At 37.1% G+C, this 25,384-nt stretch overlaps 2 protein-coding genes across 2 annotated transcripts in view; one reads left to right on the forward strand and one right to left on the reverse strand.

The window, feature by feature from the left end:
- The window catches only part of RSPH14 (radial spoke head 14 homolog), an 85,547-nt gene extending 75,629 nt beyond the window's left edge, over positions 1-9,918 (reverse strand). Inside the window, exons 1-3 of the mRNA XM_062631335.1 lie at positions 8,704-9,918; positions 6,829-6,931; positions 6,549-6,667 (exon numbers count right to left, since the gene is read on the reverse strand). Coding sequence (XP_062487319.1) covers positions 6,549-6,667; positions 6,829-6,931; positions 8,704-8,902 — 421 coding nt within the window. The 5' untranslated portion in view covers positions 8,903-9,918. The remainder of the gene's footprint in view (positions 1-6,548; positions 6,668-6,828; positions 6,932-8,703) is intronic.
- A 3,446-nt stretch (positions 9,919-13,364) lies between these two features.
- Positions 13,365-23,135, forward strand: RAB36 (RAB36, member RAS oncogene family). The gene is given in 9 exon segments (XM_062631626.1): positions 13,365-13,431; positions 14,245-14,326; positions 16,847-16,851; positions 17,124-17,199; positions 18,976-19,040; positions 19,638-19,693; positions 20,974-21,067; positions 22,720-22,839; positions 23,071-23,135. Coding segments are annotated over 9 exon segments (630 nt in total).
- Positions 23,136-25,384: the final 2,249 nt, after the last annotated feature.

The following is a 25,384-nucleotide window of genomic DNA, read 5'->3' on the forward strand; positions in this document are numbered from 1 at the left end:
ATTTTTCTAAGTGACCTTCAGACTTAAGCTAATGATGAGCTAGGTGGGACTGCCAAGAGAACTGCAATACTCTTGAAGGCAGTGGTTTAAGCAATAATAATTTTCAACCTTGCTATTTCAACCAAAATATTCTCTGAGGCTCATGTCATGAGTTAAGACTTTCAAAACTCTTCAGTGTAGACATAATTAATAATGAGGGTAAAATCTGTCTAATTTTGAACAAGGTATTTTATCTCTGTGCTCAAGACAGGGGCCCTTTAAGCATTCCCTGTCAACTGTTGCACCTGAATAGAGTCAAGAGAGCCAATGAGGCTGCACCTTGAAGGGATAAAAGATTTGTTGTGCCCAGTAGGGAGTATTTAGGTTTTGCTTGTAAGGAGAAGATATTATTGCCTGCTTGTGATATTTGCAGTTATGCTGCTTGACTTGGTGAGTTTACTAAAAGCTATCCATGGTAATTGCCAGTACTGTCTGTATAGCAAGTACAGGATCCTCTAAACTTTGTTTGCCATTAAAATGCTCTCTCTTACTTGAGAATTTGCACAGTATTTCTGTCTGAATTGCTTTCTATAGTGTAATATCCTGTTATGAGCCAGTTGAATTGTGAATAAGGCATACAATGAGTCAGGGCCTTCTTTCCCAATGAGTGGATTATTAAATGTATTGCCTCCTTCACCTCTACCTTTTGTGGTACTGTGACCATTTCAGACTAGTGAGAGAAGTGACAAGAAAACACTGCTGTTCATTGCATCATAGTTTCAAGGTGAGAAAGCTTGATAGGAAAATTAAAACCAAAAGTGTAGTCAGTCTTGAGGAGGGTAAAAAACATTTTATATGAAAAAGAAATTCTTTATTCAACTGAGAATATCCTTAAGTATTACAAGCAACCTGCAGTAGAAGTAGAGAAACTAGGGTATTTTAACAAAGGGCCAAGGGTATTTCTAAAGAAAAGGAGTCACACTGCTCACTGAATGAAGCTGTCTTGGGAAGAAGAAAAGAATTTGAAGCTATGTCATGTGCTCCTACTTGGCTTGAGAAAAGCATTGGCATGGGGAGGAATAAAGCTGTAAATAATTAAATAAATCACATAATCATGTTCTCTGAGTAGCAATTCCTTGCTATAAACTGTCTAACCAACTAATTCCTGTGATGTTTTTGATCTTGGTATTCTGAGGAGCTCATATTTTCTTTTCTATCTGAAAGAATTCAAGATGTTAAAAGTAAAATAACCCTATTTTCTGATTGTGTAAGAAAACTGAGGCACAGGGAAGTTAAAACTAAAAAGGCTAGGCCAAAGACAGGTGCTGAAATGAAATCACTTGACTCTTAGTCATCTGTCTGGATAAATCATGCAATTAAATTTGCATCTATTTTCTCAGGTTTATCAGTGATGCAGTGCACTGCTACCCGAAAGAGCTGCATTAATACAGCTGGGATTTCACTTCACCTGGGCAACAATGACATTCACAGAAGAGATGTTCCATCTGCTGCAGTAAGAATGCCATCTGTCCTTTCATCATTCGCACTCCATTCAGCAAAACAAATTTCAAAGGGAATAAAGTATCCTTAAACAGTCCTTATCACAGATCTGATTGGTTATGATTTTCCAAGGATGGAATAGTGAACACACTTTGAGTCAGTAAAGTATGAGAAATATCTCTTGGACTCTTCCCAAATAGAGGTTCTAGCAAGCTTAAAATCCCATTGCCCCATCCAGTCTACCTCCATCTTTGTCTAAAAAGGATTAAGTACCCATAAAAGACAGGCTAGATAATGGGTAAGCATTATTAAACTTTTCCAGTATTAACCATACTCTAGTGAAATATTCTTTTCCTAGAACTATTTTTGCTGTTGCTATTGCCATTTATCATTGCATAGCACCCTTTTGCTTATATCGTTAAGTACTGTGTGTCAAGTTTTGCTATTAGTTTTTCCAATGTTCTTAAGTTTTCCCCCACTGCTCATTCTTCTCCCTCTTCTATCCTCATATATCCATTTTATTTTTATTGTGCTTCTGCTGTTAATTCTTGCCACTAAGTTTTTGTTCCTTCTGGAAATACTACTCCTTGGTGTTCTCCCAGTTTTTGTGGATTTTCCCAACCAAAAGTTTTTAATGATCCCACTGTTCCTGAAAGATACTGGTATACATCCTTAAATTATGGTCTGCAAATGGATTTGACTAAAATAACCACATTTTCCTAAATTATTCCTGTTTAGAGAAATACCAGGTGGCCTGGCATAGAGCTAACTGGAGTCACTGACCACATCCCAGCTAACAAAAGCAACTATGTTTTATGCCAAATAGATGCACATCTTACGTTCTTTTTTGTCTAGTGTGGAACATACTGCATTCTTGGCCCTGTAAATTACCTCGGCTCTAGAAAACATCAGAAATTTAGCTGGGGAATAGTATATTATTGCTGACTTCCTCAAGCTGACACAAGGTACACTCTATCTCATTATCTGGATGTGAGGTACAGAAGTAAATGCAGAGAGGAAGACAGTTTCTCGGCTAGCTGAGGAAGTCTGAATTACCAGGCAGAGACTATTTCTGTATCTGTAACATGTCAAATGAAATACGTCAGGCCTTGTGACTCTTACTACGTATTGAAAAATATTTGCTGTTCTCCCTGATAATTCCCCAAATTGCCTCACAGCAAAGAAAACATTTTTACCACATTTCTATTTTTCTTGTATGCAGCATTCTGTATGTGAGTCCATTCTATGGTAACTCAATTCTGCTCAAGGCCTCATCTTCCAACTATTAAATGCAGGCACGTATATTTTTATATATAGGTTATATTTTTATCTAAATAAAAAATACATTGCTCATAAAACCTCTTTTTTCCTAGGGTAATTACTCAGAAATGCTTTCACAGACAACGTGCTTCCTCAGCTTGTACACCACTGATCTTACAGACTGTGTATACATGACAGGCTGAGGATTGCAGGTTTTCACGTACACACACCCCCAAAACTGTCAAAAAGGATATTGTATAAAAATCTGGTCTGAAGAAAGCTATGCAAGACTATTTTAAACTTGTCAAGGACTTCTATCCTGAAGAAGCCTTGGAGGATTTTAATAGCGCAAACATTGACAGGGGAAATGGCCAAAATTCGGCATGATTTTATAGCTGAAGAAATTAAGTTTTGGAAGAGAATTCAACCTAGAAAGGTATGACTCAAGCAAGCTATAAAGAGATTGCTAGACACATCATGCTCTCCGAGAGATTTGAATATAGGATCAGATAAATTCTGCTTGCTTCACAGATGTAAACGGTTCCTCTACATTCAGTTTTAATTTCTTATAAATAGAAGAGAAGGAGGGAAAAATAGGGAAGAAGTTGGCCTACATGCATATAGCACAGATCACAGCAAAACACCGAGAATTAATGAAGGGGCAAAAAATTACTCAAAACAGACATAAATAGCAGGTTTCAAATAAAGCAATTCTCCTGAAGTTTAAAAGGAAATTGCAATTAAGACACTGATGCACAGATTTTACCAGATAACTAATTTTACAATTATTTAAATGCTCTCTTTTCATACTACTAATTACCCTTTTTTGCTTTTTGGACTCAAAAAAAAACCCCAGAACCATTCCCTGAAACAAGTCTTGTGTTAGTTTGATTTGGAAAATCTGATCCTTATCTGCCATCAGTACCTGAAGTGGGAGACATAAAAGGAAGAAACTGGTATCAGTCTTAGCTCAAGAGAAGCCTTGTTGAAAAGTAACTACCACTAAGAGAGCTGCAGCTTTTCTTGTACATGTAGGTAACTTTCGCTAGGCTAGGACTGTTACAAGATTTGGAAGCTGCTTTTTGTTTGGCAGAGGCTCCTGCTCACTTCAGAGCTGTTGTAAATCCTTTGCCTTCAAAGGCAAGGTTTTGAGGAGAGAAACTGCTGCAGCTGGCTCTCAGCTTCAGCTTGGCAGTTGTTGGATAATCCTTCCACTGCAGGAGGCAACTTGTTTTCTCCTTGTATAGTATAATCTCGCACTTCCTGATTATCACCATACTGGTTTTATAGTTGTGACAGTTCCCATCAGTGGTTCCTGACCCAAGAGGCTATATTCAGATGTCAGAAGGGCCAAAGATGGAGCAATGGGTGTAGACCTGTGTGGCAGTATGGTGTACCATTAAATAATCTCTGGTTTGGGCAATGTATTTTGATTTATGTAGAATTCTTAATATGCAATACTTTATGTTTTGGCACACTAACAGCTTAGCATTGCTTACTGTTACAGTAAGTCTCTTAAGTAGAAAAAATGGTTCTAATAAAATGCTAGTGTCTTACTGCAAACACTGGGGGGAAAAAAAAAGGTTCTCACGTCCTCTCAGAGCCACATGGATAGTTTCCATAAAGACTGTTTCCTCCAACCCCTCACCCCAAACTTTTATTAATCCTTCAGTGAATATTTTCTGATTATGTAGCTAAACTTCCAACCTACTTAGTAAATGCTCTGAGTTTTGTGAGATAGAACCTAAAAGCAGGCATTTACATGTAATATTAGTTGTAATTTACATTAAATTTATATATAAAATGGTACAGCAGCCACCAAACTCTAAGGTAGTTTCCCTGTTACCAGTCATCTGCAAAAATTTGGCAATGTTTATTTACTTCTATAATGTTTTCTTCTCCCATAAGTTTCTATTGTGATCCACATGTTCACAGGACAGTATCTGCCTAACACAGGTAAGGGACAGAACTGTTTAAAGGCAGTCAGGTCAAAATATACGTAAGCCAAGTCCTGGCCTCATTTGATTTGAAAATCTGTAAAATCACTATGGAACTTAACTGGTTTTCTATAGTGATGATAACAAAGTTGTTCAGTCCACCGTATTTACATCCTTCATAATGATTTAGTTATTTAGAACTTTAGAAAGGGCTGTATGCATGTAAGAATACATCTTTTTATTTTTTTAATTCATGTATATTCACTCAGCAAGGCTTTAAGTATTCATTTAATTCTTTTTTTAAGCTCCAGGAATTTATCAGACAAGATACTTCCTGATGAATTTACATAGTATAGCTTTTCAATTGATAATTTCTATCTACTGAAATTTTAAATTTTAAAATTATAATTTTCATAAACTGGAAAAGTTTAAGACTAATGCTCAAATTAGAAAACTATTGAAATTACGGTAATAAAATCTGGAAATAAAAGTAACAAACCAGCATAAATTCCCTTAGTGCATAAAATATTTGGAAAACTATAAATACACATAATAAAGAAAATATGTAAAAGGTACAACAACCTATTCTTCTGACAAGTCAAAGACAAATTCTCAGCTTGGATTCCTCTATTATTCTGAAGCATTTAAAAGCTAGATGCCTAATTCTGATGTAATTAACTCTTCCAGTTATCTCACCGGAGATAAATGGACATCACCAGAGCAGAACTCATACTAAGCACCTATATGTCAGACTTTTTGTTCATTTAGATACTGATTTTATGCCTGCTATGCAGGGAGTGTAGAATGACTAGCTCAATTTGACATTTAAAGTTAATTGTAATTGGTCACATTTTTAATTTTGTACCTTAACAAGATAATTTAAAAATTTGCAAAAAATTTAAAAAAAATTATAATAATATAATAAATACAAACAATATTTGAATAAAATAATCAGATAAAGCAAACTTCTTCATTGTTCCTTGCATCACCCACAAGTGTGCGTTGGGTTTTTTTGTTGTTTGGGGGGGGGGGGTGTGTGTGGATTGTTTTTTTAGTTCACCACTTGAAAGCAATGTCAAAGTGTACATTTAAGAAAAGGTGCCTATGAGCCTAAGGTCAAAGGCACATGAATACATTATCTGTGGAATACACAGTGCAATGGACTGTGCACTTACTTGCTCATTTGCATCCTTCTATACCAGTGGTTGCAAGCATCAGGGAAGACATTCCACAAAATCTGTACTTTCTAACAAACACCAGAAAAACCTCCTACGAACCCTGTGTACTGTGAAATTAGTGTGCCATGATGAGCAGCTGATCATCATTTTGAACAGAAGAGGAAAAAGTGAATTTTTGACGCCAGATTCTGAAATATGAATTCAAGCCTGCAGTCCTCACAACCTGTATCTTGAGCAGGTAGACTTAGCTTGTATAAGACCTAAAAAAATTAACAGATCTATCCAGATCAATCTCCCCAGCACATAGACAGGACTATTCGCAGATGTGTTATGTTAACATGGAGCATTTAATTTGTTATCTATATAATGCATTTTCTGTATTTTGGCAAAGTAGTCTCACTATTATTACACAATTTTCAAATACAGCTCTAGAAACTATAGTTATCTCCACCAATAAAAAAGGTGACAGTCATACTTTTTAAAGTTTTCTGACAGAACCCAAAGAATAAATTCTCATACAAAAACTAACTAAAGAAAATTTGGTCAAGCAAAGACAGAAAAGATACTGTTTTAAAATCTGTTTTTCAAATAAAATTGAATAAAATTAATCTGGAAGATATTGCATAGGGAATCAGGTAAACTTACCTATTTTCTTTGCCTATTTGAATACTTAAATGCTGAAAAAAATCCCTACCTTCAGTTAATTTTGACATATATTCAAAAACGAGATGTGTGTTCTTCCGACAGATATCTACTGGATCATCCAAGAGCTCAGCAAGGGCAGAAATCACTCCATTTTGTATCAGCCCATGCCTGCAAACAACATTGGAGAAAAGATTTAATTAAGCATAATAAAAATCATATATATTTGTGAAATGCTAAATCTTATTTTCATTGCACCTGTCTTGTAAAAACTTTCACACTGAAAATTATCATTTCCCTTACTGTTTAGTAAACTCTGGAATTAGACCTACCTGCCAACATTATGTGTTGTCATTATATGGAGGATTTCTGTTGTTTTTTGTCGGACAGTACTGTCCTGATGTACCAGCAAAGTCTTCAGGTTATTCAAAACTCCTATGAGACACAATAGTTCATTTTAACATTTCTTACCTTCAGCATTAATTTTAAATATCAATAATGATTTTTATATCACAATTTGAACTGAAAATAATCAGAATTTTTTCATCTTGTTCTGACAATTAAACTCTTGTTGTTTTATCTCAACTTGGGAGCAAACTTTGGAGTGTCAAGGCCTACTGTCAACAATGCTATGCTACAAACAAGCTGCTGACTTCTGTATCAAGTTAAATTCTAATCTTACAAATATTTATGAAGCAATATAACTCTAAAAAGAAGTGGAGATATTCATGAAATACAAATATGCTTTTCAAAAAGCATATGTTTGCAGGATTGATGCCTACGTTTCTTTAAAGGTTTCTTTAGGTGTACCATGTGCTATGTATAAACACACAGCATTGCTTTTCACATGTGGAAAGAAACAGGTGAACCATTAATGATTATGTGGATACATACATAGCATTGACCAAAGGAAAACAACCCAAACAACAATCTCGCATTGCTTCAGCAGCTACTGTTGATCAATAAATAACAATACATTTTGAACATGATTATTGGTATCTTTTATGAGGAAAAAAATATTAAGTAAATGGAGAAAAAAGCAGTGGCAAACTGGAAGACTTCTGTGTTACCTACTAACAAGAGACTGCTAAAAATTACAAAGATAAGCTGTGGGTTTTTTTTTTTTGGGGGGGGGTGGGTGTTTTTGTTTTGTTTTGTTTTTTCTTCTCCAAAATCCACACTTAAGAGTCTTCCAAGTGCTCAGATAAAGCCCTCTGAAAATGGTGGTGGCCAGATATAATCCTGATGAGTATAAGAGATCTGGTCATATTCTTTTGTATCTTAAATTCTCATGAAGTTTCAGGGTTGTTTTTTGCTATAGACTCATCCTACAGTCACTAAGAGAGTTCTGAGAAGGAGTTATGCATAAAAAGGTCCGATATTTTCTGTCTCTGGTAAAGTTATATCTGGATGTGCCATGCTGTCCACTGCTGAAGGAATGAGTGACAAAACAGGATTTAATGGATTTTGCAAATGAACTTGTAAAGCTTATTTAAATATTATTTTATTAATTATAAATTTAAAGGTTCATCGAAGGTTTTTTTTGCCTCTTATTATTATGGGATCTGAGATATGAGTATTTTGAGCACCTCAAGTATGAAAAATCCGGTGGAGTACCACTCTCCTGAGTCATATGTGGTAAAAAATGTTGAATGCAGGGAAAAGAAAAAAAGGTGATTTTGCTTTTTTTCTTGCTCTAGGATAACTAAAAGCTTTTTATTTTCCTCTTTCTAAATAAAATGTATTTAGTAGTTTTCATAGGATCACTTTTTTTTTTTTCTGAAAGGTTCATGGAAAACAGGATTGGAGAAGATTCCAGGCAAATGAGATTTAACTAAGCAACAAGGGGGTGGTGTTTCTAACTTTGGACTGATTAATGTTTTTTTATAGATACATATTATTAGACTGCGTTCAGACTTAAATAAAATTCAGTGTAAATGAAAAAAAAAAGATTCTGCACTACTTTTGTATTTAGGGAGTGCTAAAACTTCTAGTGGGCCATTGATGAATCCTAAAGTGAGGATATTCTTTAAATAATCGTTATGCATATGGCATTGTAATATTTTTTACCTTTTTAAAAGAGATTAAAATAGGAAAAACTTCATGGCCATTTTGTGACATCAAAGGTAGTACAAGGAGAAAAGTAGTGCACAAAAGTGCCTTCCCCTTTCCCCCTGTGTCAAAGCTTATGACAACAGATCACTTACCTAATTCTAGTGCCTGGTAGACCTTTTGTGGGTCATGGACCAAATCGCAGAGCGCCATCAATGCCCGCTGCTGAGTCAGCAGCTCAGGAGACTGTAACTCTTCATTCAGTTTAGGAAGGGCCCTCCTTCCAAAAGCAATAGGAGCTTTTGTAGGATCTATATTAGGGGGGAGGTTGGCTGATATACGAGCATGTGCCATCCTGAATTTTCCTGGGAAGGATTCTCCCTCTCCCTAAAACTACTCCAGAACGACTGTACGTGGTGACTGGACAGATAATGTACCAAAAGGACTACTACTGACTTTTTATGGTGTTCTGTGTCCCAGAAGAGCTACTTTAGCACATGTTCATTGTTAGGAAGCTATGAAAGAGGCAGAAATGGTTTGTGGTCCTCAGCATTAATGTCTGTTCATCAGCTGAATTGTCTTCTCTGGTTTAATTCTCTGCACTGTAAAAAAAATAATAAAGAGGGGAGGGGGAAGAGAGAGAGAAAGCAAGCTTAATATTGCAAGGTGAGAGAGGGAATGTTTTTCAAAGCATCAAAGTGAAGTAGTTCAATGTCCTGAACCAGACAAGGGGATCAAAAAATAAAGCAAAAGCAAGCAAAAGGTCAGGTTTTTTTTTTTTTTTTAAAAAAAAACCATTTTTTTAAACCCGCCCTCAGAATCCGTTAACTTTTGACAGAATCGGTAACGGCCGACCTCCCCCTTCTCTCAGTAAGGAAAACGGCGCAGCTGACAGAAACACAACCGCCAGCGCGGCGAACTGCTCTGCCAAAACAACGAAGAGAAACCCAGCTGCAAAGTTCAAACAAGTGCTGAACAACTGCACTTCTCTCTTCAAAACAAAATAGACTAAATAATCAAAGGCGCCCTGTCCCACCAACATGTCACCGCCTCAGCCCGTCCCGCTTCCCGCGCCGCAGCTCCTGCCCGCTGCGCTTCCGCGCCCGCGTGCTCTAGTTACCACAGCAACAGGCTCTAGTTACCGCAACATCCCGCTCCGTGAATAAGAATAACGCAGCCAAGCATACAGAGTCTTATCCTACGTCAACAGCGGAGATACCGCGTTTGACGGTAGCTGTTGTGAGAGAGCAGCGTCAGCGGCGTAGTTGGTGAATTGGAAGCCGGGGCCGCTGCTGGCGCGGGACGGGGAGCGCTGCGCGTGGAGGGACTGAGGCGCGGGACGGGGCTGAGGCGCGGCCCCTTAGGGGAGAGGGCGGGTGAGGAAGAGAGGGAACGTCGGGGCGGGGGTTGCAGTGTGGAGGCCGTTTTACGTCCCCGCTCTGCTTTTAGCAGAGGGAGGCTCTCTTCTCACCCGCCGTTTTAAAAGTAATCTCAGTTGAATACAACTGGAAAAAAATCGGATTGAACAAAATGGTGGTCGGGCTAATGCAGAGGTGTAGCAGGTGAGAGTGCCTTAAGGTGCAAGGGTTGAAGGGAGCTCAGTAGCTTTCCACTAAGGAGCTAGAATGTGTAGCAGGGGGTTCCATTATCATGAGGTAGTTTCATGTAACTGTCTTCATGATTTGGCCATCTTTTTCAGTATCATTCTGCTAAAAAGTATAGTCTGAGGATTGTGCACAGGGAAAACATAACTGTAATGCTGTCATTACACCTTAAGGGTGCCTTGGATGGTCAGATGTGATCGGGCATGAGGGAAAAAACAACTCTGAACAGCTATAAAAGGTCAGTTCTCAGCATAAATAAGCAAATTATTGAGATGTTTTCCATTATGTTTGAGTAACAATTATAATCAAGTTCTTAAACTGGATTTTACAAAGCCAAAGTCGTTCAGATCAGTTGGATTAAAATGCAGCACAGGAATAGATTATGGTTTGTTGATCTTCAAAATCCATAAAAGAAAAACTATTAGTTTAAAAAGTATTTTGTGGAGAGGATTCATTTTTTCTACAACATTTTAGAGGAGATTATTTAAAGTAGAGTTTATTTTCCTGAATTAGGTTAGACTTTCACTAGCTATATGTTTGTAAAGTTTCACCCTATTTCAATAGGAGGAACATGAACATTTCTCAGTACAGAAGGGGCAGAAGATCAGGGACCTCTCTTGTCCTTCAGTGTTAACTCTGCTCTCATCCTTTTGGCATGAGTTGTTCTGTCTTGTTCTTCACCATAGCTTGGAATACTGATTTTGGTTAGTGGTCACGATGTTAACTTATTTTATGTACAGCTACTGAATGCCTTCCTCAAATTCTTTGGCTAACTACAGAATCTGCTGGTGCTCCTGTTCCTGCAAAATTGATGTCAGGAGCGTTGTGATGCCATGGAGACACTGTATTCCAGTCCCTCCTGGTGACTGAATCTCCTTCAGCTTTGTAAGAAGAGAAAATCTGGATCTCAGTACTGATAATACTCAGTATCTTTAGCAGCTTCGTATTTCTAAAATAATTGATCCCTTGAAATGATTGATTTCCCTCTAATGGTGTGCCCGATTTGGGATATGTTTATGTGTTAAATACACTAAATGTAAGTGAAGATGTTTCTGTTTGGTTGCCTTGGTCCCACCTATACTTTGGATTCACTAAGATCGTTTAATTGATTTTATTTACTTTTCTTTTGTAGCTTAGTTTGTGACAGAACTCTAGGAGACAGGAAGTGAGTCAACCTATGGATACATGACACGTTTATATGTGTCTAGGATGTGTTGAACTAGGAGAATATGGAGAAAGCAGCTTAGTGTTTGAAACTCTTACCAAGTGGTAGAGTTTTTGTTTTCAGAACTATTATTTTAAGACACTGCCGTAAAATCATTCAAATTTGCCAAAGGGCAGGAGCCACAGCATAAAAAGGGCCTAGCTCTCACTAATTTTATACAGTCACAAGTAGCATGATAAGCAGAACTATGCATACGGTGATAAATAAATACTGTGATGTCACTTTCTTTGGTGAATAATCCATTAGCTGCAAATCTGGATTCCTTGGGGAGAATAGGGTGTTTCAGTATGGTTGAGATCACATGGGTGTCTGAAGTGATTTAAAAGCAATTCCTCACAAAAGAGAATAAAACTTCAATTCTAAGTAGTTGACTGGCAGTTTTGTTGAAATTATTCTTAGTGGTGTTGTAAAACACAGCTGTAGGGGTTTTGTTATATACTTATCATTGTTTAAAATTACTTGTCCATGTTGATTTGCCCTTTTAACTTTTTTAGTCTTCTGCATGAATGAGAGAGGCTTATCTCTTGAATATTATGAGGTCCAAGACTGTTCCAGCATTATCAAATATTAGAATGTGAGAGCTTTCTTTTGTCTTGAAATTTGGAAATTTAAATAATAGTAAATAAATAGGAAAATCTTTTGGCATCTTAAATTACAGGCTAGCATACTAAGTGCTGTCTAAACTAATGAGTTGGTTAACAATACTTAGCCAATACAAAAGAGCTGTGTGATTTCTTATTCCTTGTCTTTAGTGTTTGGTACATTAGAAAGCAAGATTACTATTGACTAGAAGGACATCTATACAGTTCAGAATGTCTCATTAGTGGCACGAGTCTCCTGATGCTAAAGCTAAGATGAAACAAAGTTGAAATTCTGAAACTCCCTCAGGAGTTGCTTTATAATTGCTACTAAGCTTAATATTAGCACTGTAACAGTTCCCCACTCCATTAGTTCCTTGTCTGTTGAGTTAATCCTGCTCTTTCTATCCATATATACAATTATCTTTGAAGAAAACAGAACTATTGTCTTACAGAGAATTCAGGTACCACTGGATTTATTAAGAAGCAGTTTCTGATCACAGGAATCTATACGGCCACTAAAACCAGTATGTCCTTTTAAAACTAGGGCCTTACATATAGTTAAATTACTCCAACCCCACCTTCCCAATCTGTAAAAGAAGGGAAGGAAGGGAACTGTTGAGAGCCTGTTGCTATGGCCACAGCAGCAGGCTGAGCTGTTTGTGTGGCTGGAATCCTGCTGCATCAGCTGCTGCACGGTGAGTCCTTCCTTATACTTGGCCACATGATGAATGTTCTTAGAAACATTCTTTCGAATGCCAGCAAGAAATTGGTATGCTATTAAGGGTCCCCTCCCCCAACAACCCACGAGGTATCATTGCATAACCAAATTGATACATCTCAAGTGAGTTATCTAAATGCATTTGTGATTTTCATATGAACATTATTCTTTTTCCAAGTTAGCCTATCTACTGATTCCATTCTTTCTGAGCTGATCTTGGATGAAAGTTCGATGCTGTGCCAAGAAAAGTGACAGCTTCATCTTTCCTCCCTTCTTCTGACCAAACGAAATCTGGTATCCCTAACATTTATTAATGTCCTTTGTGCAGGTGTATTTCAAATGATGATGAGCAAGATTTTTAAATTAAACTCTGCAAAATCCTTTGAAGGCTAAACTGCAAGCACTTATGTTGAATTAATTATCTGCTCTCCCACGGAATTACAGTTCATGCCTTGTAGTTTCAGAAAGCCACTGTTTGTTACTACAGCTATGCACCCTGAAGTGGTCCCTTTTGCATAAGAAACAGGTTTTATTTAACACAAACCAGTTGTACTGCAGTGAGAAAAGATTATAAGCCTGTAAGAACTGTTATTTTTCAATCAAGTCTTCCCTGTATTGAAGCAATTCCTGAAAACTATGTTTCTCTTTATGTATTTCCTGTCTAGTAGAGTTGACTTGAATTTGGAGGATGAAGTCCAACCTAATGCATTTAGTCCCCCCAGTAAGCAGGGACAGAATACTCTCCTGATTTCCCAAGGTTAAGTATTCTTTATCCCTCTGCTCACAGTATGTAGCACCTGCCACATTGTTTCCCTCCTGCTAATAGTATTTTAATTTAATGTACAGTTGTCATCTGCTAAAATTAGGAATTGTTATAAGGATTTCTTTTAAAGATGAATGTGGCCTCATGTTGCCATTCAGTGCTGATATATTAATGATAAAGTGTTATCTTATAATACCTATCTTATTATTTCAGCCAAACATTGAGTCCATGCTTAAAGAGTTCCTATGCTGAGGGGAAATAAGAACCGTAGCTGGTATCAAATATGCAAAGAATCTAATTAGATCCATATGGAGGTTTTGGTTGAAGAATTGAGGCAATTTTAATTTTCTCTTTGCATAGGAACCTTAGTCATACAGTAGATCAAACGATCCTTATAAGGGAGTCAGCAATTTTTTTCCATGCCTGGTGTTAGCCACATATTTTGCTTTTAATTTCAGGAAAACTATCATAGTTATTTTAAGCAAATATAAAATAAGTTTTCCTCATTTTTAACGAATGTCTAATTAAAAGCTAGCAATAAAACCAGTGCTTCACACATGTAAGGGATCTAAAAGACTTCACTCTGACTTGCTGGTGGCATCCTCCCAAAGGTGGTTTTACAAACATAGCTGTGGGAAGGCTTTACTGCTTTGTAACCCAAGCTATCCCTTCTCTTATGGCAGGACATCCCTGTGCTTGACAAACTCTTTGAATTAATCTTCTTATCTATTTTTTCCTTGCTGATAGGACTTTTGCAAAGTAGGCATCACACGATTTATCCCAACAGCTGTTCTCTCCTGTTTTCAATGGTACACACCTGAGGCCTCTTTGCAGTTCAAAGAGCACTTCCATGCAGAGGTGAGGATGGCTTGTCAGCAGAGCACTGGGTAAGATTGTAAGAGATTATCTCTCTCCAAGAACTGTTACTAATACTGATTTAATTGCTGAAGTAAGGCTAGAAAGCTTAACTGTTAGAAATTATCACTATTCATTTAAAATAAATAGCTGTATTTTTTAGTGATAAATGTTTCTGTGTTCCAGTGTGCAGGATCTTTCATAAAGTGGAGCTCCTATGAATACTGACAATTAACTCACTATTCCTTCAAATCTAGAATTTTTGATTACTACAAAATTTGTCATGAACTTCTTATTCACTTCACTGGGGGGGGGGGGGTAGGGGGAAAAGGCCAAAATATGTCTCCCTGAGAGACATCAGTGAGCTTATTGCTTTTTAGAAGCAAGCATAGTCACTGTCATAGTTTACACTGTCATATAAATTTGGTATAAGTGTCCACACAATTTTGCTAACAAGACACACTTTAGTAAATTGAGGCATTTTCCTCTCTGTAAGCAGTGTAAACCAGCTCTCCAGTTCATTTATTCTGATATCAGAGCTTTACATTTTGGCTTTGTGACTTGCCTGTCATTGCTCTCTAGGTATTATTATTTGGTCACCTTTTTGGTGGAGCCAGGGTAGGAGGGACAGACAACTATGAGTATTTTGTACAGTAACTGTAAAGCTTGACAGCAATAGCCATTATCTTAATTTTCCATTATCCCAATTCCTTTGTCATTTGGAAAGGTAGTCTGATAAATTCAGTAGCTAATGGATGTATTTTAAGACTCTCTTGATATTCCATCAGTGTGTTAAATTGCCTAATCCAGGGAGCTTTTTTCCCCCAGTATGAATTAATGGAACACACACCTCTAAACCATCAGTCACTTTTTTGCTTTTCCCTTAAGGCTGTTGATTTTATTCAGTATTTCATCAATAACAGTTAATCAGGCACAGACATGTCAGCTGTGGCCACCCAGTTAATATTGAGTGGCGCACAATATTAGTCATGTAATTTACCAGTCAAGGTTTGGACTATTTAGAATAGGTAACTTGGAATCAGTATCACATAGAAGCCAAATATAACCAGAAATAGTGTTCAGTAAAATAACTGATCTGTTTAAAAAAGCCATTCCTTTATACAAAAGAACATTAACCCTCTTAAGCCATTTTTGTCGCATGTGCATAGGAGATGTCAATCCAAGTTTATGCCAACAAATATATTCATTTAACCACCTTATCTCTTAAAAGATACACTACACTTCAATTTTAAGAATGCAGCTGAGTCACCTAAAGCCCATCTGCTATATTCTGTGGGAGGACCCAGAGCAAAGCAGATTATTTGCATGAAGCCAACTTCAGATTAATATTATTCTACATAGTCAGAAAATGCATTGGCTCAAACCACGTGGGTTTTTTTTTTTCCCCAGAGACAAATTCTGTAGTGGGTATTTTATTATCAGCAATTTCTTGTTTCTGCACTTAGGACTTGAATTGTACTATTAAAGTCAATGAAAAAATTGTGATTAATTTTAATGAAAAGGATGTAGATACTTTATGGTCTTATTTATAAATGTATATACTTGCAGTCAAAGCAATTTGAATAGAATAGAATTTAGGTCCCAATGATTATATTTAAGAAAAAATATGCAGACTAAGAAACTGACTATTTCAGCTCCAGAGGGGTTTGGCTTTAAGACCAATTCTACAACACAGCGTCATTTAGGTAAATTGGAGTCACAGGTAAATGTGCTCATTGCTTGCAATTTAAGGATTGAAATCAGAATTTTTAGAGAGACAATGTTGAAATCACTACTAAAAATGTGTAATCTTTTCAAATATTTATAACAGTCTGGATAGGTAGGAGACCACATGTATGTTGGGAAAACCAGCCTTATCCACAGGTACAGTGTATCTCAGCAGATAGTTTGGTTCTGCTTTATCTCAAATAAATGTTATAATGTTTCTATTCCTGTCCATTCAGGGTACTAGCTCATGGTTCTCTTTTGAACCATGATTTTGTTATTAAATAAAAACCAAAACAAAGTCTAGGGTATGCAACAGGCTTGATATGCCAACACAGAAAGCCAAGCTCTGGAACTTCAATCAAAATATGCTATATTTTGAACTATTTTTATCCAGTCAAATATGGTACAGTGTTTTCTTAAGAAATCCATTCTAAAGGCTAAACGATTAGAAGGTACGAAAAGAAATAAGTAAGAATCTTCCCAGTTTCTGAGTCTTGGCTTCATGTTTTCTCTTTACTTAAAGGGTGGTTCATGAAAATATTTTTAAGTCATTGTTGTGAGTGTGCCTGAACTCATTTCTACACCTGCAAGGCTGTAGAGGAAGCTGGAGTCTTTCTGTAGTTTATGAAATAAGACAGATAAAATTCAGAATGCTTTGAAGAATAGTCATTTGATTCTTTACTGGATGTTAAAACCAGCTCTTACTGTTTCTGTATTTAAGTCCAGTGAACAGATCACTGAATTTCTGTATGTTATAATCATCATGACAACTTTCTATGTTTGTGTTTTATTATTAATATTATTTCTGCCATGTTTTTACCTAGATATGGTAAGTTTTTAATTTCATTGATTAATCATTTGAGTAATTATTCACTAGACGTGCATGCTTTCTAGTTTGTTACCCAGTATCTCCTTTTTTAAAATCAGTTTCTTGGTGTCTTTATATATGCTTTTGCAATATTTAGCAAATCCACAGTTAGTTAATTCTTTTCTTCATAATTTACCCAAGAGAGTGTTAGTTTTGCCCTTATTTGTAGCTGGGTGTTACTAGTATTTCATCATTGGTTTTAATTGCAGATTTTAGAAAGAAGTTTGCCTGAGGCTACAAGGCTACCAATGAAGTGGATTTTGAAATGGAACGTTTTGAAATAATTGGAGTATCATCTGCTGTCCAGATGTAAGTTGACACAGCATGGTCAAGCATTGCACAAAGTACAATCTCAGCAGAGCCTGAACTGCTGCAGGATCTAGTGGAATGAAGATTATTATTATTATTTTTTTTAATAGTATAATTGCACAAAGAATAATGTGATCTGAAAACCAGGTTCTGTACCTGGTTTTTACTTGCAGTTTTAGTAAAAAAGTTTACTCTCTTGAATTTCTTATCTGTAAAAAATGAAATGTCATTTGTCAATTAAAATCTTGGATGTCATGCACCATTTCAGAGTGGTTCTGCCTATTTTATTCAAATTCCTTGAAGCAAAAGTGGAAGCTTTTCCACAGACTTTGTCCACTGTTACACCATTCTGTCATTTGAGTTTAGTAGGTACAATGAGCACTGAACTTGACTTTACCGGGAATTTAACTCTTGCAGTCACTGAAATTAATGGTAAGGTGTTCAGTGATTTCAGCATCTCTTTCTTAGGGACTAATTATTTTTCCCCAAGTCATAGAAAGACTGGATTTTTACTAGAATGTGGATTTAAAATCTTTGATTTTCAGCTTTGTTTATCAGACTAGCGGCAATCCTGTCCTTCTCTCACCTGCTTGGCTCTGCTGAAGGATGTCCTTTGCTATTTCCGGTGGCTAGCAGTAATGTTCTGTAGAGGGCATTTCTGAATCATCTATGCTGTACTGTGACCTAGAGCAGAAATAAAATGCTTTGCAGGAAATATTTTAGTGCATGTGTTTACTTAGGAGCACATATTTTTCTGAGATCATTAATGTAGATAGATGCTAATAGGATTTATTGAAACATACTTAGTAATCCAGGTTGGACAGGGCTTGGAGCAACCTGGTCTACTGGAAGGTGAACCTGCCTGTGACAGGGGGTTGGAATTAAGTGAGCTTTAAGATCCCTTCCAATGCTAACCATTCTATGAAACCATTTCCAACTGATTTTAGTGTCACAGTGTTTCTGAAAATTCTAGCAGGCACTATCTTTTTGGAACTTGAGTCCCTCTAAAGATCTAGACTGATGTATCAGTATTTTGCAAGCTGAAGGAATAAGGTTTATGAGCTATTAAATGTCAGGTTGTGTTATCTGCAGCATCTTCAGTGGCTGGGTAGAACATTTTCATATGATAAGCACTAGTGCCCCCTCTTGCTGAGAGATCTCTATACAAGATAAACTTGCAAGTGTTGATGACTGGCAGCACTAGTCTGTAACAAAATCCCAAGCCTCTGTAGTGCCATTAGTAGCTGAGAAGACTGCATGTCATATTCATCAATAAAAGCACACTGTTTGTTTTCCTTAAGGGTGTCATTGGTACCTGGTGAACTGAGGTATAGGTCTCTAATTTCTAGTGTATGGACAGATGTCATATCTAGCAAATGCAGGATTCTAAGATTCTATGAGCTAATATATGATCTAGGTGGTATTAGCACAGAAAATTCTCAAAATTAGATTGCCCTAGAAATACATACAAATTACATAGATGAGGAAAAAGTTTTTAAGAGAAGGGTATTACCATACAGAATACAAATATTTGAACTGTATCTCCAAAATGACAAATACGTATGTAAAAAAGAGGTAAAAATAGATTTCAAATGTCTTCATTAAATAATAGAGCTTTACTGTATTTTTATCAGTAGTTAATTAATAACATGTTCCAGATGGTAGCACTTCTCTGGTACCACATTCTTCTCCAACCTGTACCAGTCTGCTGCATGTTTACTCAGGTTACACTGGATTTCATTAACCTGAAATTTTTTTTTTCCCTTCATTGCACAGATGGGACACAGCAGGTCAGGAGAAGTTCAAGTGCATTGCATCTGTTTACTACCAAGGAGCAGTGGGTGAGAACAATATTACTTTGATCCTGGCTGTGACAAGAGGTTGTAATTTATACAGAAACATATATGCGTATGTGCTCCTTGGGAGGGTGCCTGTAGACACAGTGTGGTGGAATGGATTGTCCTTTATTGGAGAGAAGGGACTAAAAGGTTTGTGAATTGATATGTTGTTGGACCTGCAAGCTCTGAATGTTCTGATGTTCAGTTATAAAAATTTCACTTGTGTCTAGGGGAAAAGAATTTGGGTTTGGGTAAGATTATTGCTGAAGACAGAATATAGAATACTTCTGGCATTCCCTTTGGTAAGAGGTTAATTCCTGCAGAAATTAAGTGGTCCATTTATAAAATAAAAGCTAAAAGGAACAATAGCACTATAGACTGCAGTCAAAGACTAAACAAGGTGGAAGACTGATAATGCAGTCTTACTGGGTGCTAGAGAAGGAAGAGGAAGGAGCAAATGAGTAGTCTTCCACCTACTCTGTGTTGAATCTGCTCTTGCACCCTATATGTAAGCATCCTCTCTGTTTAACACAATGAGTTGGAAAGAATTCTGACACACTTTCTAACTTACTTTTTCTCTGTTCTTGTCATTTACTGCATTTATAATAACAGTGTTTGATCTGGCTGATATCCAGACTTTGGATCACATCAAATAAGTTTCTATATTTTGGCTTAGGCTTTAGAGCTTTTGCAGCAGGTTTAAACACCTTGGATAGTCTGTAGTTGCTAAGAACTAGCTGGATCATGAGTGTATTTTCTAATGAAATAAGAAATGAAGAGTGACAGTCACTTGTTTGGATTACATAGCATGGGATTTTTGTAGAGAAAATGCAGAGCATAAATTTAAACTACTTACCCTTGCCTTCCCTTATGGTCAGTGGAGAATAAGATAAATAGTGAAATGGACGAGATAGATAGATACATCAGATGCATAATGTCTCAAGAGCCTGTCTTTAGATAAACTGCTAGCCCAGAATTTTCTTTCTTTAGTTTCTGTAGTGATTCTTTTGGGAGATAGGCTGTCAAAAAGAGGAGAGAAAATCAAAACCTCAAAGTATATGTAGGTCTAGCTGAACTCATTGGTTCAGGCACTTGTAATGGTTTGCTTACACAATAACTGTTTTAAGTAAACTTGTTCTGCTTTTAATGCAGGCTGCAAACCCCAACTTGGCTCTATGATCCCTATTGTTGTCACCAGCTCAGAGCCTATATCTTTCTAACACACTGTTGTGACTGCAAGGTAGGTACATATTTCTTTATAACTTGTACTCTGTCTGATTTGAATATGTAACTATTTTCTTAGACTACTGCTGTTGTACTTAGCTCATTTGCATATGACTTTGTAAAATAATATATATATTAGTGTCTCTGCTTGGCTGAAAATAATTGAAGCCTGTGATCCTGATTTCCCACACACGCACATACTCTCTTCCCTCTTTGATTTGTGTCGGATGACTCAAGAGGAACTTGATTGCCAGAGTAACAGAAATATAAAAGCTTAGGAGACAAGAATCATGCAGCCTTCACAGGGAGCTGTTTTATAACGCTGAATAGATTATTTCACTCTTCTTTATTCCTGTTCATATCTAATGTGCTATGTTGTTCATATCTTTTCCTCTGCTTCTTGTTCTTTTTATTCCTTATCTAAACCAAAGTTTGCCTTCTCCCCTATATTGATAAATACCCTCTCTGAGTGCTGAAATCATTGTTGAATTTATGCTCTGTGGTGGGCATGTTTGAACTTTTCATTAATGGAAGGCATGTATTCAAAGGAGTTGGAATAGCTCCTGGTCTATTTCTGCCTAGAAAAGGCTTTTGATCATCTCACATAGGTTCATCCTCTCACTTTTCTTGTGACCTTGTTATCAGTCACTTTCCCCTGTATTCCTCAGTCCCTCTGACTGATTCCCTCATTACTCTTTTGTATTTCAGACAGTGGCTAGATGATGCACTGAGGGAGAATGAGCCAGATTCCAGCTTCATCTTTCTAGTTGGAACAAAAAAAAAAACAACAAAACAAACATTTGCTGGTAAGTAAATTTAATGCAGATAAGGAAATCAGGTTTTCTCTGTAGTTCCTCAGCTGATTTCCCTTACAAGTTGTACACCTGTACACCGTGTTTTTGAGATAAAGACCTTCAGGGACAAAATAAACAGAAAGAAAGCTCACAGGTAACTGGAATAGCACTTGGAACTAATTTAAGAAGATGCTTTTTAAAAAAAAACCCTAAGAAGTAGTTACTGAAATATCCCTATTTCAGTTCTTCGCATAACATTTTTCAAGAACATACAAACAACTGAAAAGGCAGAAAAAAGCTGGGAGTACCTAATGATATTGAAGGCTGGTTTTTTTAGGTACAGTGCATTCATTATTCAGGAAGAGGGAAGAATTCTGAGTTGAATACGACATCGTTTTCAGAAGAACGGTTTATAATGCACTCACCCTATACCATTCTGAGTCTTGTGTTTGTCTTCCTGCTTTGTCTTTCTGTAGCTATCAATGCTGAATTCCTAAAGATTTCAAAGCAAACTTCCTTCTTCTGCTGTTTATTTTGATTTTTTTTATTCCTCACCCCCAGCTGTCATAGTATCACTTACGCAGTTTGTTTCTTACCCTTCACTGAAATAAATCCCAGAAAACTGCATGTCTGTCTGTTTTTTTCTGGTACTTTGTGTTGCTTATGCTGCTTTTTCTGAGTTGCAGTGAAAGCTAAATGTGGCAGACCTCTGAAGGTCTGGCAATCTTAAACAGATCTGAGGTCTTGTCTGAGCTATAATTCCTTAACTGTAAGTTAGTTTCTGGTTTTAGAAGATGGCACTTTCCATTGAAAGGGAGACAAGAGCAAAGCAAAGGATTGTGGGTTCTGTGTATTACTCCAGTATGAAGCCAGTATCTTCCCAACAGATTCGCTTCATGTTTCATCTTGATGTCACATTATCCTTCCCAAATCTTCAGAATTCTTTTCAGTTGTGCAGGGGTTCCCCGTTGTAAGACAAAGTACAGAATACTGTGCAAAGGTGAGTTGTCCATCACAGATGGGCTAGAAATTGAAAGTGAGGAGCAAGATACTAATATGGTTGATTGCAGAGAACAAATGAGGGGGGGAAACAGAACTAAAAATAAAATTCAAGAAAGCAAAATCTATTGAAGGGGCAAGAAATTTTAGTCTTCAGAAGAGATAAAAAGTGCAAAAAATAAAAAGGGGGGAAGGCCATTGCATTACAATGGAGTAAAAATAGATGGAGTAAAAAAAAGGATCTAAGATAGAGACAAGAACAATTAAACCCAAAGAACTGTTGTGATTAGCTCGTCCTGAATTTTTTCTGCTGGGAATGTTGGTGTCACAAGAATTTAAAGACCAGTAGCTTGGCTGTCATCTTTATAGCTCCCTACCACGCTATATAGTTAGATCCAATGGTCACACTTGGTAACTGTTGTGTGGGAGGTGAATGCAGACTTGTATTTTAAAAGCGATACCATGTCTGACTACACAAGTTATAGGGCAAGGCCAGTAAGGCCCCACAACAGTAACCATGCTGCCTTGCAGAATGCCCAGCAGGCTTTGGAGGCTTTGCCAGAGCTCAGTATGGAGCAGTGATCTGCTCATAAATATGCTTGTTATGCTGGTTCATGTATTGATGTGCAGTTTTAATACCACATAATTTCTGCCCTGTTTCCTAGGGGAGATTGTCAAAGAATTCCTTTCCCAAGTTTCTATCTTGGCCTTTGAACAGTCCGTGATAACGTAGCTGGAGAAAATTTCTGGGCACATCGCCCAAATTGGGTCAGGAAACCTCATCAGTATGTTGAGTTTTGCTTTTTGTGTGTATTTCCCTCATGTACAGTCTGAAAGATTGGGAAGGTTTTTCAAGCATTACAGCCTGTTTCAGACACCTCAAGCATATTCATGTCATTATCTACAGGAGTTTTAGCAGATAGGCGTGACTGGGGCTGCATTCAGCTTTTGTTACCCTTTATAATGGATGGTATAATTTCTTGTGAATTAATTGTATAAATTCTCTGTTTCTACAGAAGTGGAGAAAACCATGATGGAAATCCCAGAACACAACTATCAAGTAAGCCCGAGCTGTTGCTGACTGTCAAGTGTTTCTGTAAGCACCATGATGCTCTGTAGCCTAGCATACTGTTCCAGAGTTTGAGAATTCCAGGTTGAGAGAAACACAACACAATAAAGAATCATAACTAGTTTATTAATACAGGGGAAAATATAGAGGTAACAAAAGATACAGTAAAGGATATCTCTGATGTTTGGTTATCTCACCAACCCCAAGGACCATGTAATGACGATCAGGAAACCAGCTCCGAGAAACATCATCACAGTGCTAGGTGGCAGGCTTCAACCTTAGCGGGCATCCCCACGGAGGCAACATTGACCTGGGTGGTATGAGGTTCTGCCCCCTTGCATTGCCTGAGGCTTGGGCTTTTATACTAGCAAAAATTCACACTCATTCCAACATAGGGGGCCAGCCTACATCAGAAGAAGCGGCCAGCTATATCTAGAAAGGTCTCCAAGGGTCAGGAGTTTTCCAGGGCTGAGCCAAAGTGGGACCTTCTGGGGAGGAGCTACCACGGACAAACAGTACTTTTCTATTTTTGTCTGTTCCACCACGGACCATTATCTAGTGTCACTGACACACATACCTACAACACCTGCAACAAGGAAAGTTCTCAAAGCAGTAACAGAAAGTTTTATTTTTGGAAATGAAGGAGGAAAACTCCAAACTTTCTTTCTGAGAGTTTCTTTGCTGCTACAGGCTCACTTGTGCAGGATGGTGCAGTCTTATATAACCCTTTCTCACTGAGTGGAAACGAAACATCCTTGTCTTAATGTAAGAAGACATTGCCAGTGCCATGTAGCTCACCTGTCTGCCAGAAACACTTGTAGTGAAAAATACATAATTTTAGTGCATTATTCTTTGATAATTCTCTACAACTTTTAGATAGTGAGGTTGTATTGTCAAGGGAGCAGAAAACAAATGGCAGTTCAGAATAAAGGTGCTAGCTATATGGTTTTGTCTTTCAAGATCATAGTATAGAATAACTCTGACTTGCTTTTATGCATTTCAAATATTCTACAACTGTTCCAAAATAAATCTGTTTTAATTACAGGTATGGAAGTACACAAATGCAGCAGCATAATTTTTGCTGTGGTTTCTCCATCCAGGAAAAATCTGTATTATTTTTCATTTTCCACTTGCGATTCAGAGCCCAGCGTTTAAATATTTCCAAGCCTCAGAGAAGCCCAGATAGAAACTTTGTTGTTTTATCCGAGCTATCTAATATATTGAAAATGTTACCAGATAAGAATGCTATTCTTTTCCACTCTCGAATAAGAGAGAATTATAACATAGGTGCATAGCATGGAAGACATGAAATCCAGTTTTTCTATCTTCAGAAGAAGATGCAGACTCCTTCTCTGGATTGATCTTCATTAATATTATCTATGCTGCAGTTCTATTGTGTTGCTAAGAGTAATGACTTTCATTTTATTCTAACTGGAACTTTTGTTTCTAGTAATGTAACATGATTCTGGAACCATACATTGTCTCTGTCATGGACTTGTTCATCCCTGTCTGAGGTAGGAACTCTAAGCTGGTAAGGTTAGTTTTGATACTGCTGCTGAATTCCTAGTCACTCTTTCTGTTTTTACTGGACAAGATAATTTGATCACTACATGCTGGAAGCAACTTGCTCCACTGCTCAATAAAAGCAGCTATGTAGAGAAATGGTTTTGCCATTTTGTGAAAAGACTTAGAGGTGTGTGTGGGTTTAGAGGGATGGGAAAAGATGGAGTTCTCCAAAGTAGGCACATGCTTGTTAAGCCATAAGGCACTTGCTTTTTGAAGATGTCGTTACTGACTGCTTCTGGTACAGCCTGCTGTCTGGACATGTTGTTGTGAATTAGTGTGCTGGCTGGATCAAAAACCACTGCACTGGTTTTGCCTTTTTAAATATCCTTTGACATAATCTTGTGCAATTAGTATTTAGAAGTTACAGGCATTGTTTAATGAAGAAAGATTAGCTCTGGGTATCACTGAATTTCATCAAAGTAAAGCAGCTTTAATAATGCTCTTCTGCTCTTTGGGACACAATGACTGATGCCAAAAGATATTTCTGCTTTAAAAGTCATCCCTGCTGACAGATGACATTGCCAGAAATATAAATGACAAATAATGTTGTCAGTATTTGTGAAATTGTATTAGTATGATTGATTATGATAACTAGATTTAAGATTCAGAAGTACAAAAGAAGTGAAAGGGAGATAGATACACTTGTTTTAATTTCCCTCTTATTTTTGCAGCAGCTCACTGAATTTGAATATTCA

The sequence above is a fragment of the Pezoporus occidentalis genome, unplaced genomic scaffold (assembly GCF_034315485.1).
Source record: "Pezoporus occidentalis ecotype Australia unplaced genomic scaffold, CSIRO_AGI_Poc_V1 ctg37, whole genome shotgun sequence".
In the NCBI taxonomy this organism is placed as follows: domain Eukaryota; kingdom Metazoa; phylum Chordata; class Aves; order Psittaciformes; family Psittacidae; genus Pezoporus; species Pezoporus occidentalis.